The 19,548-nt window shown below is 40.1% G+C and overlaps 3 protein-coding genes across 3 annotated transcripts in view; 2 read left to right on the top strand and 1 right to left on the bottom strand.

Annotated features, from left to right (window-relative positions):
• itga11a (integrin, alpha 11a) overlaps nt 1–4,116 on the top strand; it is a 43,610-nt gene extending 39,494 nt beyond the window's left edge. Inside the window, exons 26-30 of the mRNA XM_079663673.1 lie at nt 1–78; nt 169–279; nt 478–573; nt 1,508–1,621; nt 2,876–4,116. The exon at nt 1–78 is cut by the window's left edge and continues 6 nt beyond it. Coding sequence (XP_079519799.1) covers nt 1–78; nt 169–279; nt 478–573; nt 1,508–1,621; nt 2,876–2,953 — 477 coding nt within the window. The 3' untranslated portion in view covers nt 2,954–4,116. The remainder of the gene's footprint in view (nt 79–168; nt 280–477; nt 574–1,507; nt 1,622–2,875) is intronic.
• A 3,266-nt stretch (nt 4,117–7,382) lies between these two features.
• Nucleotides 7,383–8,626, bottom strand: LOC307030782 (relaxin-3 receptor 1-like; the record flags this gene model as incomplete). Its single annotated transcript, XM_079667431.1, has 1 exon — nt 7,383–8,626. The coding sequence occupies one exon, from the start codon at nt 8,624–8,626 to the stop codon at nt 7,496–7,498; it is 1,131 nt and encodes a 376-aa protein (XP_079523557.1). The 3' UTR covers nt 7,383–7,495.
• Nucleotides 8,627–9,689: 1,063 nt separating this feature from the next.
• adamts7 (a disintegrin-like and metallopeptidase (reprolysin type) with thrombospondin type 1 motif, 7) overlaps nt 9,690–19,548 on the top strand; it is a 56,148-nt gene continuing 46,289 nt past the window's right edge. Inside the window, exons 1-3 of the mRNA XM_079662978.1 lie at nt 9,690–10,241; nt 12,745–13,112; nt 19,365–19,548. Coding sequence (XP_079519104.1) covers nt 10,121–10,241; nt 12,745–13,112; nt 19,365–19,548 — 673 coding nt within the window. The 5' untranslated portion in view covers nt 9,690–10,120. The remainder of the gene's footprint in view (nt 10,242–12,744; nt 13,113–19,364) is intronic.

A 19,548-nucleotide genomic window follows, 5' to 3' on the forward strand; every position in this document is an offset into this window, starting at 1 on the left:
GGTACACACTGTTTGCCCCCTCAGCATGTGGCGCAGAGCAGAGCGTCCCCTGAGGATCTGTCACGCTTCTCCCGCTTGGTGAGGTTCTAACCAACCAATTTCATTCCCAAATAAGATATTGAGTAGCTTTCTATCACCTTAAGGCTGATGTTTGTTTTCTTCACACAGAATCGATCCAACACCCTAACACTGCCGATCCAATGCACCGTCAACGTGGCCTCCTACAGAGACATTGCAATTAGAATCACAGGAGCACTACGAATAGATACATTACACGCAGTGAGTATGAAACCCAAAACATCCTTGAATAAAGTTGGTTATCCCGAGTTTTATAATAACACGCATGCTCGCAAGAGCTCCATTCATGTGGCTGTTGTGCTCCCTTCATGATGACAGCATTGTAGTCTCTCTCTCTCTCTCTCTGTAGTGTGATGTGTTTGTGAACAATGGCAGCATGTTTTGATTTCCTCTCTCCAGCTGAAGTTTAAAATCCTGGAACTGGGAACCAGCGCATCAGTGGAGCTCCCCTCCTCCAGCCCCATGTTTTTACACGAGGAAAGGCCTGTCAGACATGTGAGTCATCAACCTCTAATAAACTGTTAGCCATAAACTGCGTCTGTCCCGGGTTTGACCTGACTCAAATCTGAGCTCATAATACCATCATTGTTTGATCCGATTTAGCCTCTCTCCGATTTGTGTTATTGTATCCATCTGTCAGGCTTAATGAGATCAGTCTTTATTACAATTAACTAAAAGTGTAAAATAGTATAATATGTAACACTAAACAAGAACATATGTTGATGCAATGACAACTTTATAAAAAGATATCAGTGGGCTCTGCTTCAGTCTAGCACAGCACTGCCTAACAGTGTGTTTTCAGACAGTATTGGTAGGTATTGGAGCCCATGTGCTGCTGTGTGGTGCTTAGGGACCGAAAGGACCAGCGGCACAACATGTAAAAGTCTGCACTCACTCACTAATCTCTGCTGCCATCTATTGGCAGGTACCAACAGTCATTCAGATTCTCTTTGTTATGCTTTACATACTGATTGTGTTCAAAAGGGAATAGATTAAGTGCTAAAACTGCTTCTGATCTGTGCTATTTCTGAAGCTTTTTCAGTCCAACTTCAGAAGAACTGTCATGTTATATTCTACATATGTCTCTTTGACATACAGAATAGGTCAGTCATCTTGGTAAATATTCCTGTAGGTTTCCATGTGCTGAATATAACTACTCTACAATAACAGATTTCTGGATTTATAACCATCATAATGTCAGAATAAAGTGCATTATCTCCAGCTGCTTTAACTTTAGTGTTTGTGGCAGTTAGAGTCCATGATACTTTTAGACAAGTATGGTTATTTATATTATTGTGTGTTCAGTATATCTTTAGTATTTGCAAGAGGAATAAATACACTCTGCATTTTCTCACTTGATTTTTTATGTGTTTCTCAAAAACAAATGAAAATGTCTATTCCAATGACTCAAATATCGTCTTATCCACAGATAATATTGGAAATCAGGAAGGAGGGAGACTACAGAATTTCTAACTGGATTATCATTGGCAGCACGCTGGGAGGACTCTTGTTGTTAGCCCTGCTCATTCTCGCTCTATGGAAGGTAAGTCATGCACAGATTTAGTAATTAGAAAAAGTAATGCTACGTTTTTCAGTCTAAAGAAGGTGATAGTGTTTTATTTTATCATCAAACTATTTTGATAATAAACAAAATAGATAAACACTATTTTGATCTCCTAAAGTTATCAAGTCTTTATCGGTCATGTTAAAACTATTTTCACAGCCTGTGTAGGGTTATGCTGCCACCCTCTGGTTGAGAATAAAGTAATGCCTGTAACAAGATATAGAAAGTTCATTTCTTTCACATCAACATTACATACAGTGTAAATGAACAATCATCTTTTCGATTTTCATTAAAATCAAGTTACGTTTTTTATTGTGTATCATCTTCCAATCACAGAAGTGTTTCAAAGTTAATTTTATGTTGCATTTGTTGTATAATATCTTATAAAAGCAAAAAGGAAGGGGGTGCTTTGCACATGGCAGACAACATTGAACAAGGTGGGGCCTGCACCCGGATGATTTCACTTATTATCGGTGATAAGACCTCTTCCCATGGATTTTGTGGGTGTCTGCAGACTGTGACCCAATCCAAATGTCCCCTAAAGGCCTTAAATCCTGGACACTCTTAGATTCAGCTGAATTTAGCTGGTCAAAGGAGTTGTGCGAGAGTCCACAAGTTGTTAACATTTTATAATTACAAACGGGGACGACATTTTGTGGTAATATATCACGTTACCTTGACTACGCCATTGCATATTAGTTACAATTGTAGGTTACTATTAAGAGTTTTACCGCCTGACTTGATTGCTTCCAGCCTCTTACCTCAACAGATCGGATGAGAGTTAATTGTTTTGTCAAAACAGCATCATAAATGTGAATTAGAAGAAAGGGTGGAGAGATAAACTAGCCTTGTAGTAAAGCCTACTCTTGCATTCATCTTTTATAATGTCTTTTTATGAAGGCTACTGAAATATTTTATGGTAATGCATTTATTCTGTTTGAATGTAATATACCAGGCTGAAAACCCTATGAACATTTAGATGTTATAGTTCGGGGCCATTGAAGTGTCAAAATTATAATGAGGAATTGCTCGTGTAATAACAACTGAGCCACTTCCATACCCTGGTTGAAGACCGTAAGATGCAGTTTAAAACTCGTAAAAATCCGCTAAAAGACCTTTAACTTGTTAATTTTATCAAACATACTGATCTCATTGTCAATAATGAACTTCCTTACACAATCTTGTATTTTCTCAGTGTAATTTCTCTGTGTGTTTCACTGCTCTCCCTCCCAGCTCGGCTTCTTCCGGAGACAGAAGCGAAAAGAAAAAGACGAGCAGGAGACAACCGGGAAAGTGGCTGATGAGCGGTAACGCAGGCTGAGGGCCCCCAGCAGTCACCTTTTCCACAGGGGACCCGACACTCAGGGACCGACCCTCCTCCCCAGGCTCCCCTACAACGCAGTGGCACTGCATAGACGGCTCCGCATGGCCACTGAGGCAAGGCTTGTTCAGTGCACTGGATCTGACCCACGTCATGACCCCTGACTCCCAGAGTCAGCACTGTCAAACTCACTTAGCATTCCTGCACTGTTGCGAATTCAGGGCCTCCTTGTCTATGTATTCACTGCCCTCTGTGTCGTACCTTCACAGATCTCTGAGCTTCAGTTTTCTTAGCCGGGTCTTTTCCTGGTTGTTTGAAATGAAGAATATGGCGGGCTTTGGTCGATCCGTCCCAAGATATTCAGGCGACAATCTGTCCTTGAGTCAAGCGTTATCCAATCAATTTGTTGTCTCTTCCTAATGTGTATTTATTGAACTCTTATGGTAATTTTTGAAATACATGAGAAACCTCAAGGGTGACATGCCACCCAAAAGCTACGGCATATGTAAAGTTATTATACTGTATATTAAATCTGATGTTTGAAATATTTTATCTGCATATGGTTCAACACGCATAATAATTTATGGAGAAATAAAACTCAACTAAAGTCACCAAAATACAAAAAAGATGAATGATGTTTAACTACAGAGAAGCTTCTAGATCTTATTATACGGAGAATAATCTTCTAAACCTGCATCCGCTCTTAAGAGTTCACTTCTTTTATTTTTTCATCCTGGAAAACATTAAACATTTGATGCACTTTTATTTTGTACAAAATTAACTTGAATTTTGTAAATAGTGAAGTACCTTTTTATACGCTTTCAAATATTCTAGTGGTTTTCAGGATTTTCAACATGGTTTATGGCATTACTTTGTAGCAAGATGGCTTTGTGTTACTGAACCTGTTATGAGACGTTGCATGCCTTTTAACATGCACTGCATCAGAGCAAAAGGATGTGCATAATATACTGCAGGCCACACATATTTCAACAAAGTAAATACCATTAAGAACTGTAACTAATTGATCAAATCAGATGCTATGAAGATGAAACCACCCTGTCACCCTCCTGGTGTTACTAATTAATTGCAGTTTGTTCTGTTTGCCGAGGTGTGAAAAGCTGTAATATGCCTGCAAATAAAATATTGTACTATATGTCTATAAATGTATTCTTTTAATGAACAGTTGAGGAGTTTCTACTGCCTTAATGAGCCCCGTAGAACCAAGAGTTGTTTATATCCTGTCAACTAATCTAATGCAGACGGAGTGGGGCAACTGCAGGCAGAGAATCAGAGAGAGATAAGGAGTATTTGAACAAATTCTCTAAAGGATCATTAAATGCAGTCACAAAAGGAAACAGATGGTTGTTTATAAAAACAGCTGTTTTATGGTATTTTATAATAATACAAAACTGAATTAAAAAAAATGCCTCTCTGGATGGGAAACAAACGAACTCGCAATTTGGGAAAAGGCTTAAAAATCTTTATTAGCATCAAGATTACAAATGTTTATCCAGATGGTAAGACGAGTCCTTAAGGATTCTGGAGGAAAAAAGTAAAAACAACATGAAGAGTTTAAAACATTGTACTATGGTAAAGAACATTGCTGGATAACTAATTATCATTAAGAGACAAGTGGTTACCTCTGTGACCTGAATGTGTCCTAATTTGCGAGAGCCCCAAACTGGTAACTGTGAAAACTGTAAAATACTCACAAGTGACAGATTTAAGTCTGAGTCATCCTCACTATGGTTGTTGGTTTGAGTGAAGCAGCAGAAACACCTGACCCTACATGTTCCACAATGCAATCAGATGGTTCAACCATCCATTCCTCAGCTCTTAAACTCCCATTCCCCTGTTTTCAACACTGCCCTTGTTCGCAGATTTTAAAATGTTCCAACTTTGTTTCTCATGCTGAGTGTGACTCCACAGGTGCAGGTGTGTAAAATATGTTGATTTGATTTATGTAATGCAGTTCATCCACCAGTAAGGGGGGTAGTGTTTATCTTCACTAAATCTCTCAAACAACAGCCATAAAGAAATCATTACAGTTTGATTCGACTTTATTAACTGCTTAATCAGCAACAATCAACATGGATCCTAATGACATTCGTGATTGTAAACATATAACATTTTTTTTAAGATTTAAATTCCCTCATGGTGCAATGTCAGTAGCATCATAAGAGAAGATATACATGCCAATTTAACGGTTTTATGTAGAATATTTAACTATAAAATATGTGCTTAAACCTTAATGTTTTATTTCCAGGATAGCACGGAACAATTTGCCTTCAGGAAAAAACATAACTGTGCAGCCACCTGTAGATCAAAGCTTATTAAAATCTATAGAGGTTTTGTTTTGGCTGCAGTGATTCCAATAACATTTTAAAACATGTGTTTTTTAGTGTTGTTCTCATAGTTTACCAAATCTTAAATAAACAAACTCCCTTGCGGTGCTGTGGCTGAAACCATCCTTTGTGTTCAGGGATGCAGGTTTTATTCAGTCAGCTGATACGTACTAACCAACTGCTGCTGACAGTACGGTGAAAACATATTGATCCCTGGGGGGTAATTAGATTGATTGACGCTGTGAATGTATTAAGATTCAGCAAGGCAAAGAGGGAAAGCAACCACACGAACAGACATAAGATGAGCCATAAATCCCAGTATAAAAAAGCAGTCAATTGGCCTGATCCAAAAAGGTGAGATTATGTAAACATGCATTATCAGACTCAAAAGAGAGTATAGACTTGTTTCTGTGCCCAGATGACTTGTAAAATGTTAATTTTAACATCTGCTAATTACATTAAATATGTGTGATCTGGAACCAAAATCACTCACAAAATTAAAATGAGTGATGAAAAAAAAAACGCTCCACAGACAGTAATTGAATACATTGAGTGACAATCTATTCACATTTGCCAGCTCAATGATCAACTGCCAAAGCACAATGAAATATTTGGGAAGTAATCAAATGAGCAATACAGTATAAGCTGCAGTGCGTTGATTGGTCTGGACTGCAGCTTGATTACTCACTCATTATCTTGAACGATTTGACGGAGTATAATTGAAAAAGTGCAGCAATAAGAGAGTTTTTACCAAGTTCAATTAATGTTCTCTGGTTTTGTTAGACCTTTGTTTGCTCTGTAATTTTTATATCAGGGTTTTGTTTTCAATAATTACCTTATTTGGCTGCTCAAAAATGTCTCGGAGCCACCAGAGATCTGCAATTTCAATGAACCTGTGATTTGAGTCCACACTACGCCTTCTACAAAAAGTTGTATCCCAGGTAAATTGATCAGGTACAATAATATAGAGATTTATTGAAATTGCTATGCTGGTATTAAGCCTATAAATATGTATTTAGTGTTCAGTAAATATGTCTGTACTGGAAAAGGGTAACCTCTTCCTGAGGTGTCTTAATTTTGTTCCTTTTTTGTTTAGTTTTTTCCTTACATATGAGACTAACAATATGGACTGACCATACAGCTTCCCAAACCTTGATGCTTTAGGTAAAAGTATATTTGTACCTGTTGTGCTCATCACTGTACACCATCTCTGCAGAAATTGTGACGCTACACAAACCAAATTAGCCTTGGGGCACACAGAGTGAAAAACCTAGTGACAGTCAAACATTCATTAACACAAACCTGGCAGTAGATGGAGCTTGAACCCAGGAGACTCCCTCCGCCCCTAGTTTTTCCTGCGTTGTGATTGTGCAATCACCTGAGGAGAACCTGTCCTGCACCACTGCCAAATGCCAAGTGACATCTGGACCCTCTGCATCCTCTCCCCTGGGTTAGCCTGAAACAGCCTTTGTCTTTGACAAGAGCTTGTGCTGAATAGGAATTTAGCATCAATAGCCTATAGGCTCCAAATGATCAAAAGCCGTTTGGAGGTTCAACACTTCATTAATGCAAATAATTCCTTTATCTGAACCACAATGTGCCTGCCTCAGGGGTGTCATATTCTCCCCCTTTATGTGTGCACTGCTGAGCTGTCAATCTCAATAACGCATACATGACACTTCAACGTTTTTATTATGTCTGAAGCCAAAATAAATAACTTTAATCACATCCTCTTTGTGACAGGATGAAACAATAGACATTCATGTTATTTCATTAAGTGAGAGAAACCTTTCAGAGTAAAAACTGTGCATTTGAGAAAAATATACAACATATATATATATTTATATATATATACACTCTTTTGTACATGCAGTTGTGGTTGAAAACATTTTCGACGTTTGAGGTTGACATTTGTATGTACACAATAAATAACATAAACCAAATGTACATGTTAATCTTCTACAACCTCATATATATATATATAAAAAAGTCATTTTGTGTAAGTTGTAGGAAAAAAAATCACACTGAGTAAATGTCCTCATGAGGACCAACAAGTTACAACATCCACGGTCACTATAAAAAAAATACAAGCGAAAGCTTTACCCACGACTCAGGACTGCTACAGATGGAAACAGGAGCAAATAATGAACAGCGTATGTGGTTTATTTTTCACCAAATCTACTGTATTCACCGGGTGTATATGATTTTGGAGCTGGGTATGCCTTTACGGTCTATGATTGACAGCGTGTACTCTTCATTGTTAATCACCTGGAGAGGCACTTCTCCCTGCGCAAAAGAGCGCGTCTCGCAGCCCCTTTTGGTGGTTGGAGTGGGGACTCTCCAAAACAGCCCGCCGAGCATCTTCCTGATCTCTGGCCTCATCAGACAGTAAAGCACTGGGTTCAAGCAGCTGTTTGCGTGCGCAAAGCACACGGTGACAGGGAACACATACGTGTGCACCATGTAATATGACTTGTCCCAGTCGACTGCGTTAAATTTGACCAAGACACCCCAGAAAGTCATTGCGTGGTTTGGCATCCAGCAAAAAAAGAAAGACAAAACCACAATAGCAACAGCTTTGGTGACCCTCGAGCTGCGTTTCGGGTTGCTGCTGTCCATGCTCCTCCGTTTTACAAAGCGCAGGAGCATTAGATAGTTAACAGAGACTATAAGCATGGGGATTATGAAGGCTATCAGTATTTTCTGGATATGATAGAGGGCAAGCCAGTCGTACCCCTCAGGAAACTTCAGCAGGCACAGTTTTTCTCCAGCCACCACGGTGACGGTGGAGAAGATAGTTGTCGGAGCGGTGGCCAAAGTGGCTGCCACCCAAAGCACTGCGCACACCCACTTAACGCACCATGACCTCCTGTACGATTTTTTCTTCAGGGCAGAGGCAACAGACAGGTAGCGGGTCACACTCATGGCAGTGAGGAAAAACACGCTGGCGTACATGTTCATCACGGTGACCGAGAGGATAATTTTGCACATGGCATCTCCAAACGGCCAGCTGAAGTCCAGCGCGGTGTCCACAGCCCAGAAGGGCAGAGTGAGCACGAACTGGAAGTCAGTCACTGCCAAGTTGATGATAAAAAAATTGATAGTTGACTTCTTTCGACCCTGTCTTACCCTCATTAGGAAAAATACGAGTAGATTTCCCACCAAACCAACCGCACAAACTACAGAGTACACCACGGAGATGAGTATCCTTAAAATGGGAGTGCCGTCCGCGCTCACATCGATGTCTTCAAAACTGAATTTGTCTCCACCAGGTGAACTTCTGTTCAGCGCACCGCTGTTGTTAAATGTGTCATCCATCGTTAAAGTTGGAAACGTTGGCTTTAGCCACTTTCTGCTGCTCGCACAGGCTTCACGAATAGAACTACCATGCGAAAGTGTCTCAACACTTTATCCCCATCCAATGAATGTGTGAGTGCTTTTATACAGGTGTGTTGCTCCTCTGTCGAGCCACGATTGGTTGCATAAGACGTGACAGAGAAAGAGACGGTCAGTCATACCAGAGCAAAGTATCATGTATGCAGCAGCAACACAAGAGGAATGCTGCCGATGGTCTCCGTGAATATAACCTACATTAAGGTGTGACTAACTGCATGTCAGCTCATTAGGCCTGTGAAGTATTTAATTTTAATGTGTCGGATGAAGAAATTGCATATTTTTTCATCCAAACAATTCAGCAAAAAAAGACTTTAATTGAATCAGCTGTGTTGAAATATATTCTGTTTGTCATGTTGAATAGGATGATTTTTTTTCTATAGTTTTTAAAAAATATATATGGTTTCTACCTTGGCCAGGTCTCTCATATAAAATAGATCTGTGTTGTTTATTTTAATTGGACTCCCTGGAAAAAAATAGGGTAAGAAAAAAAGCTACAAGCCAAGATAAGTGTATGTTATGTTGCTCCATTCAAATAATTTCATTTTATAATAAACGTATTAACATTTTATAATACATGTATTAAAATACTTCGCCTTGAATATAGTTTCATGTGCCTTGCAGAAGCATTGTCCCTCATCGACTGGCCCTCAAGTGCCTCCATACCTCCACTAGAGGGGGCGCTAAGCCTAAACAACCGAAGTTTAATAACAAAGTACAGGAGGAGTTTAGTGACCATGATGAGTATGTTTTCAGTACAGGCTTTATTCCACCTAAGTTAAGACATCTTGGTTACACAACTGCAACGTTTATTAAGATTGGGAATCTCGTAAACTGCTTTCGCCTGTTTCCTCCACCACTGAAGCTCCTGATCTGTCATAATTTCTCTGACTCCAAGTCAACGCAACAATATCGAGCCTGGTCCTCATGTGACCCACTGAAAACCCAAAAGACCTCAGATTCGAGAGCAACTGCCAATTACATTAAAGTACTACTTCCGATTTCTTGGGGTAGCATTCCCCTTTAAGCCCCCAGCCCAACAGAAAGATATCCCATTGTCTTAAGTCCACCCATCTGTGGGGGTGGCTCTGCGAAAGTTTGCAGACAACAGTTTGAAGCTGTCACTGGGCTGGCTATTGGTGGGAGACTGATGGAGGACGGAGGGGACAGCTACTCGGATGCAAACATTAACACCGACACACAGACAAGACAAGACAAGACAGAGTGAGAATGCAACAGAAACAGCCCGTGTTTAGGCCTTAAGTACACAAGTTGGTTGGGACTGTGACAGTTTAAGTGCACGCTCGCAACAAAGCGAAAAGTTCCTCCAGCCCACATGGAAATCATTTGAATTGACAATCGACGCAGTGTCAGAAAGGCGTTAAATGTTACCAAAATACAAACTACCGTCTTGACAAAATGACCCGTTTGGACTGCGGGCTTCACGCTTTTGGACAAAGAGGCTCCCCCATTCACCTCTTCATCGCACTTCTGACGGCCCTGGAAATCTGCATCACCTTGGAATTACCACATGAAGAAGGTTAGTGAACCTGAAAACAAAAATATTGCCACGTCCTCTGATATAGTGGCTGCTTTGTTTGCTCACATTTGTTTCAGAGCGGATCTAATTCATCATTAGAGTCAGGCCAGCAGTCCTCAGTGTGGAGGGGAGGCCAGCTGTGGCTTGTGTTTACAAAATGTTGGTCTGACCAAAGCAATAAAACCCAAGGTTCTGCAGCTATGTCTGCTAGCTGGAGAGACCTTCTTTCCATGAATCATCAGGGGTTTAAGCCCCAGGTGGGAGAGCATTGGTCCTGGCCCTGCCCTGGAGCCAAAACACAGACTCCCAGCTCAGCTGACACTGACCTCTGACCTCCCCAGTGAAGGTCAGGAAACAGCATTTCTCTTTGGGTATCTACAGGATGTATCGTCATTCTGCAAAATATGTCTAGTTGTGGGAGCCAGTAGATATTATCACATCAGAGCATTCACTCTCTCGCTCCTTGAAGAAAACACCCCCGCCTCCACTCCTTGCACTTTCATCCTCTGGCTCTCTTCGGATACCTAGTTTGTGGTTTGGATGTTAGAAGTCACCGCTCTCCTGAGATAACAGGCACAACAAGCACAAAGAGGCTGTCTCATCCTGTACACATCAAATGCAGCCCTTGAGAGTAAAAACAAGTACCGCCAGGCTTTATAGACAAGGATGTGTCACTAAGGGGAGCCACCTCCTGAACATTACCGATTTCAGGTAATAAATGTTGGCACATGGATCACTAATTTTATTTTTGGACTACTAAGAACCCAAAGGTGACAGTTCATCTTGATTCAGAATTAATAGGAACCTGATCAGTGTGGCTCATTACGGGCACACTTAAAATCCAATTTTGGTCCCAGACCCCACATTAAAAACCACCTCCTCCAAGCTTAGATATTCATGCTTTTAAGGAGTCTTATTTTTGGAAATGTGATTTTTCTGATCACATTATAATTGAATTTCACTTTCCTTTCCTTTCCTTTTTGACCTGTACTGAAGGGCACAAATGCTTAATGAAAAGTCATATCTTATGGGTGTTTTGTTATTTAAGATGCTTCAATGCATTTTTACAGATGCAGAAAGTCCTTAAGGTCTTATGAAATACTTTGAATGCAAGAATCCTCACACCTTGAACTTGACTGCATACCAACATCGAGGCGGCATAAACATCTTTGCTTAGTAAATATTTAGAACATTTTAATCTCCTTCTGGGTCTAGACCTCCATCAAAAAATGCATACTGAGCTATGCTGTTTGAGTCAGTCACTCTACTATACTGGTGAACCAGCTAAAGAATGCCATATCAAGATGGGCATAGGTCGAAATACTGATGATGATTATGATGACTGCACTCACAAGGCTATATTTTATTTATATATTAATTATAGTACACTAAATAAAACGTAATTTAGCTGATGCTTCTATCCAAAGCAACTTACAAAGCACCTCTACACAGCATGCGATGCCAAAAAGAGATATTTTGGGTTGAGTATCCTGCCCAAGGACTGCAGGGGATATATTATCTGCATATATGCCAAACACAGTGTGTCAGGGAATTGTGAAGGTCCAAGGGTGTCATTTGTACCGTGAGCTGTACAGAATACATGAGACCTATTCTGAAACAGCTATATTTATGACAGAGTTATTATTGCGAGTTTTTTTGCGTATGTGTATTGGCCACTTTTGTTGTTATGTTTTTGCGTGTGCATATAGGGATTGCTTGTATTCCCTCAAAAATAATATTATTTTTTCAGGGTAGTTTTATGAAAAGAATATTTATCTAGATATGATTAATTACAGGGAATTACTTTATTATTAATTGCAGCAGTTGGCAAAGTCTGTTTCAAATGAGCTGTTGGCCTCTCCTCATCATGTGCAGCTCTCTTTGTTCTCAATGTGATGCAAAAAGTTTGTTGTGTTGGCAGCAGTTGCTGCTATTTTATGTCCAAACAACTTCTCTACTTTCTAAGTCTAACAAACTCCTCAGCAAAGGAATGCTAGCAATGTTACTTTTTTGCATTCGGCCATGCTTTTTATGCTGTAAATTGTAATGCATTTTGTATTTCTTCTTTACAAAAAGGGTCTAATCGCGTTGCTTCGGCTCAGACATTGGTTACTACATATGGTCCACACATTTTATTTACCCTTGCTCACAAAAGAGGCCTTATAAATGCAGCCTTTGATGATGCTGATTCAACTACTTCAAATCTTAGACAATCAATGAGATTCTCTAAATACATTTCACCAACTTTATGAAACCATGTAGATATTAGAGTAGAAAGTAACATATGCTAGTAGACAGTGTTCAGGGTTCAGGCACTGTATACATTGCAGCTGTATTCAAACATGAAAATGACAGATGAGACACCCATATGCGTTTGTTTATAGCTTCCCCAGTTTTGTTTACAGCTTTACAGCCACTTTAATTATTTAATTACCCTTGTCTTTCACATGATTCATTCTCCAATCTGCTCTTACATCTTCTCTTCCCACCATGGCTTTTACAGAGAGATTGCAGCAGGATCTGCCGCAGTATGAAGTGGTTCACCCTACTCGAGTGGATGCCAGAGGTCACTTCCTGTCCAACTTCCTGTCTCACCATGCTAGCCGTGTACAGCGCCGGGATGCCTCAGAGGGACCAGCAGGCGTAGATCAAGTCTACTACCAGTTGTGGCACGGAGGCCACAGGTTGCACTTTAACCTCACACTCAACCCAAACCTGCTGGCCCCGGGCTTCCTGACCGAAAGGAGGTACGGTGGCCTGGAGGGGGCCAAGATTCATCCTCCTGGATTCTCCCAGTGCCACTTCTTAGGTGACGTCTGGGATGAGGCTGTTGGTAAAGGAAGCGCTGCCATAAGTACCTGTGATGGACTGGTGAGTAACTTTAAAAGCTTTGAGTCTATTTGAAGTTGCATTTCAAGTTAAACATAGAGCTGTCAGCTAAAGGCTCTATTAAAGCTGAGAAAAAGGATAGTTTGGAACCCTTATTGTGTGATTGTATGAAGTACTTATCCATACTGGCGGTCCCCAGTTTGGAAAAACACAACTAACAACATACAAGATTAATGTAGTCCTGTGGAGACGGGCAGCAGCAAAACATATTCAAGCCATCTAAAAAAATGCAATATCGATGTAAGTGTCTGCTGTAAATAGAATATTTCCACAGCTTTTTCTTGATGTTAGACAATTGTTTCCAGCGGGAAATATAAGCAATTGTACCTACCTATCTACTATCTTCTATGCCACAAGACTCCATTAACAGAAACTTTAGTTTTATGTTGCAGAACACGGATATCGCTGCCTTGATCAGTGAGTCTGGATTCACCAAAGTCACACAGCAGCTGCCATCAGTGTAGGGTACACACTGAATCTGGACAAGTTCTGCATACAACCCCACTTCATACAATCCAAACCTATCACTTTTACTGTGTATTATACACCTATTTTCTCTGTTCAACATCATGTTCCCAAGCAGTAGAGCATATACTGTATTCCTTTATTTGACACAGTCTATAATATGTAGGCATGCATTCAAACCAGCTTTAGTTTTGGCAGGAAATGTTTATTCATTATCCATTATTTTATAGAAGCACTTTCACCATATCATTTTTGAAGTTGAAAAACATACAGTGCATTTGCAATATCTCAGCAGTAATCTAACGATAGGCCGCAATCTGCTAACTCATATTTAAAGACGTGCAGCAAGCTTTTCATGTAGTGCTGCCTCTGCGAATGCAGATGTGTCATAAAAGGAAATATTTCTTACACTGCCAGTAGATAACTTGATTTTTAATTCATCACAGACCATTTATTAATCAAAGAGTTATCACATGCTGCAGTACAAACGCTCCATATCAAGTTTGGTCTATAAAGATATTTCCATGTAGCAATCACACTCACCATCTCACAGCGACTGATTCATAAATACATCAGTGTGACTTTTGGTTCACAACCATTCTTTATGTAGTGTGTACTGTAGTTCTTATATTTTGTTATAATTACACAGAGATTTCATATTTTCAAACTGCATATTACACACATAAGAATTATTGAGACAGCTTAATCACTTTATTGTGATGCTTAAATGGAAAAACCTCCTTTCTGGAAAATGTGACACTCAATTTAAAGCATGTCATCTGACGCCCCTATCCCCATTTCTACGATATCATTAGTCCAATATAGAAGAACATGGCACATTGATTTATGTTTGTGAATTTAGAAAATAACATTTTGCTTAAAGTGCACCAAATTCCCATTAGAACAACCCCCTATAGTTCTCTGTTTATACTCTGTGTGCTAGACCATTTTCAGCTGTAAAGCCATCCCTGGTGGGAATTTATTGAATTCTAGACTCGTGCTCTCCACTTTAAAGTAAACAAACACAGCCTTTAGCAAGTAGGAAAATAAAGGTGCTTTTTTAATTATAATTCCTTGATGGTGAATTCTGTTTTGACATTTATCTAAACCTTCCTCAAGAACGGTAGACAAGCCTCTGATGTTATTAACTCAAAGGGTGCTTTATAGTGCACCTGTGCAAGTTCTATTTGTGGAATTGGAAATATAAATAGAGTTAGGTATGGATTTAAAGATATACAGGAAACTAAACTTTGAGTTTTTGGTTTGCGCCTTCTGTAGAGCCTTATCAACCTTCTAGAGATGGTTATCCTTGAATCAATCAGGCAAATGTGACTGCATATTTAGGAAGCTTTATTGGGTTGGCATCTATAATGTCATAGACTCTTGAAGTTTAAAGGTCCCATGTCATGGCCATTTCTACTGATCATAATTCCATTGTTGAGGTCTACTAAAATAGATTTACATTGTTCAATTTTCCAAACTCACATTGGTTTCTCATACAACACCTCTGTATAGTATGTGTATTCACTCTCTGTCCTACACGGCTTGTTGGAGCTCCTGCCCCCCCCCTCTCTATGAGCCCAGTGTGCTCTGATTGGTCAGCTCGCCCACTCTGTTCTGATGAGTCCACCACCGTTACAGCGGAACATCAGTGATTATGTGTTACTATGGCGTTTGTTAGCAACCAGAAAATGACACCAGTAATGACAAACAGATGAGAATGCTGCGTGGGGTCTGGGTGCATGATTGCGGGACGTTGCGCGGCTCGCTGCTGCGAGGAGCGGACAATGTGTGCTGGGTTCATCTCCTGCTTGCTGCGTGGGGTCTGCGAGACAGGGAAGGGGGGGGGGGCTGAGGGGGCTGCAGCACCCCCACCTGCAAGCCTCCACTAGCAGCCGCACCCACCCGCACCCCCAAACGCGGCGCACCTACAGTGTAAGCACGCCACAGTTTTGCCGCTGCGAGGCTCCACTAGCACGCCCCCTCCCATCGCTTCACAGTTTCGTCGCTGAGACAGTGTGTGTGTGTGTGTGTGTGTGAGTAGCTCCACGGATTGGACCAATGGGTCCATTTGGGTATGGTCACGTCACTGTACGCTGGAAGAAAAAGAGAATACACCAACGAGGCGTTCTGGGGCAGCATTGACAGGTCTTTTCTGTGTTAGACTTTTACTCGCTACAGGGTGTACTTTGAGGGTTTGTGACTTTGCAGACTGTTTACATAAAAACCTTCATAACACACAGGGGGACGGGTAATAACCGGAAAAGCATGACATGGGACCTTTAATATATTCCCATTTGATGAGCATTCATGCTGCTCTTTCTGTGTTTTCTTTCAAGTTTTAGGGCAGGGGGGATTGTTTTCTCACTCTTAGTCCATTCATTTTATGGTGATTAGTTGCCAACTGCACTGTCACATATCACGTCTCAGCTGCCAGTAGCAGAGCAGACCTCCTGCTGCTCTGTCCTCTCTGCTTCCATGCTCTATGTGTTCAAAGATACTCCTCTGCTCAACACTGTTGGGACAGACTTTTGTTCTTCCTCATGGCTTACATGTGGCTGGCCTTGGTTTGTTAACTTTCACACAAAGCATTTCCACCAACAAAAATAGTAGTGACAGGTTTTTTCTTACTACATCCTGCTATTACTATCTTTAATTGCCATCGGCCCAACACTCGCCTAAGGAAAGCTGCTTTTTAGAAGATGGAATCGTTGCAACTTGCACCAGATTGCACATCTGCCAGCTCTGATGTTACAATGAAAAGAAACCAACGAGCTTGACCATGTCTGCATGCTGTCTGCACACATTAGGCTACAGCTGGATGATTTGCAAGAGTTGCTGGCTGTTTTTGCAAAAACGATTTTGTTTCCTGCATTTTTCATATACATCTTTACTTGCTTGCAGTCTTCTCCCCTGTGTTTGACGCATTGCTGTAATTCATGGCACATTGCATATACCTGTAGATCGCTGAAGCGTAATGCATTCACTTGAGATTTGCTTTTGCCATGTTTCTCTGAATAAACAAGATCATTTCTGAACTCCTAGAAAAAAAGTGCAGTTTTCTTTTTTAATGAATACTCTCCTCTGAATTCATGGATGATAATTTTATAAATTTGACGAAACAGGACAATTATTTAGTTTCAACTGAATTATTTAGTTTCAACTGAATTATTCAGGGACGTAATGTGAAATCACTTGAAGGACTGTACAGACAGTACCAGCGCTTTAGAGGTCCTAACCTCCACAGGGAACCTTTTAATGAAGTGGTCTGTGAGTGTACACACAAGAGGATAATTAGTCAAATGCACACAGCTTACATTTTACCTGGTTTCTAGGGTAAATCAAATGTTCTAAATATACCTGATAATGAATTAAAAACCTTTACAGACATTAATTTCCTGAATTTTACAACACACTCACATCTGCAGACACATGTTATCTACATTGGTGATGCTCTGCCAGGCCAGTGCAGCAGCCAGCTTCTTGTTTTGGGCTTTTTTCCTTCAGTCTGGTCTGCAGATAACACATGATCAGCTGGATTAATTTCCGTTATAGCCAGTTATGACCATATAAGACTTGATTTTCTTAATATTAGGGAATATTATCCTGAAGATTTTCTTTCTTGAGATTAATTGTGATGACAAATGAGGAGAGACAGACCTGCACTTCATTTAATCTATTTTGAGGTTTCTTTGTGCATGGTTTTGTGTTTTGCCGTTTTTCTGCACAATTTTTGTATGAAGCGGAAGAAATGCACTTGGTTGTTGAAGAGCTGACAGTTGTGTGATCAGAAAATCTGCTAAAGTAGGTTGTGTGTGTATGTGAGTTTATGTGTGAATGTGTACATGAGTGTGTATAAGTGTGTGTTTGTGTTAAGATTCTGAAGCAGGATTGCTTTATGTGTAAATATGGCTTTAGACCTGCTTAGGTTAAGTGCTCCAACTAATATTCAAACTTTATTCACACATACACAGTGGCATAAACATCACAGCCATCAAATAACTTCAACTGTTGGAAGTCTAATAAATACTGTACCTATTTGCTTTAATAACTAGTAATTAGAGAGTCTGACATATCTGTGTTCAACTAAACAAGCGTAATAAGTGATAATACACACCCCTGTCGGTATTGAGTATTTGGTGTACACTCTGTGGAGCAGCACCTCTCATCACAACCTTCTGACCCATTACTGAGGAAGTTAGGAATCCCAGGATCTAAAAACGGTTATCATAGGAAACATGTGGCTGCACAGTAAAACATGCAAATGAGTACAATCGGTAATGAATTTGTATAATCATTACATCCCAAGCGTCCTAAACATTTAAAAACTCTTATTGGTCAAAATATGCACAGACAGTATGTATGTAATTGGTGTACAAAAGCAGCTGACATCTTATCCTGTAGTGCCAAACAAATATCAGCGTATATCGGCAAAATACAAGAGTACAATCTTATTCTGTTGATGCAAAATACATTTAACATGATTATACTTCTCTTTTTTTTTTTCTTTTTTTTTTTAATAAAACAAAATCAGGCTAAAGCTTTTGTTGTGGTGTTGTGTTTCTGAACCAAAAGCAAATGCTCTGTGTTGAAGCTGCAAGAAAATACACTGGATTTGATTTATTCCTCCCTAAAATATGTTTATTCCCTATCATAATGTATTCCTTGATTTACTTTTTAATATTTACTTGCACTATATTTTTCTGTTATTCTGTATTATTGTGTTGCACTTGGAGAAGCCTGTGACCTAAGATGTTCATCGACATAACTACTCTGTAGCTATGTTCGTGTGACAAATAAAGAACCTTAACCTTGAACTTGATACAGTGACATCCTACGGTCCTGCAAGGTTTGGCTCAGGCTTAATAAAACACAATAAGCAACAAATGAGTCCCTGGTGGAATAAATGGTGTAGAGCTTGTGTTGTTGACGGTGGTGCAGGGACAGACTCACAGCACACAAACAAACTGAGTCCGAGGATGACAGTTGTTTACAGAGCAGAGGGCACATAACTGAAAGCAGTCTTAACAACTCAGCCCTGGACTGTATTTCAGCAATAGATGTTCCCCCGTGTGGAGTGATTACTTTATAACAGCAGTGAATGTCTTGTTTGCATTTCCCCTGTGTATTTGTGCTAAAAGCAAGAGTCATCTTGAGTAAAAACCTTATGTTGCATATTGCATATTGTGAAATATGCAACATAAGAAATATCACTTTGCTTGAATTGAATGTAAGAGGAACATTAATTTGCTTTTATTTGATTTAATTTGACCTCAGTTTCACTGCGTCCCGACCCTGCTAATGATGTTCAGAGTCATACTAAGAGACAGAAATGTCCACACAGCTGGGTTAGCTTTGTTACTGTATGTGTATGTGGCTCTACTTTCCCCATGTGGTGTCACACGTTAATCATAGCAGCAAGTCTGACCTTCACTGTGACCCTTTGACAGCCGAGGAGAGTTAATGGGAACAGAAGGTTGACAGGTATTAAATATAGTATTGAGTATGTAAGTCACTTTGGATAAAAGCGTCTAACATGTAATGTAATGTGTAATCCACCAATCTTTGCACCTCTTCAGTAAGGCAGTGTTTTACCATTTGCCCACTACTTGCGTGTCTATTGTTAAAAAAAAAGGTCAAATTACAGTAAATGGTCAATCGGTAAATGGTTTTGCTTGAAAGGCTGCTGAAATACTAATCTATTTTTGGGCGCATAGCTCATTTTAACCAGATGAAGTGAACTGACCTGCATCTTTTTTTTTTCTTCAGACAGGATTGTTCAGGTTGTCTGATGAAGAGTATTTTATTCAGCCTCTGGAGAAGTCGAGCGATGACACGTCAGCAACTCAGGCCCATGCAGTCTACAAACGCCATGCCTCCCCCCCCTCCTGGAGTCCAGTGTTACAGCCCATCTCAGGGAAACAAGCTCTCAACGGTACCTGTGGAATCAAAG

Source organism: Notothenia rossii, assembly GCF_949606895.1.
Source record: "Notothenia rossii genome assembly, chromosome: 2".
Taxonomy (NCBI): Eukaryota; Metazoa; Chordata; class Actinopteri; order Perciformes; family Nototheniidae; genus Notothenia; species Notothenia rossii.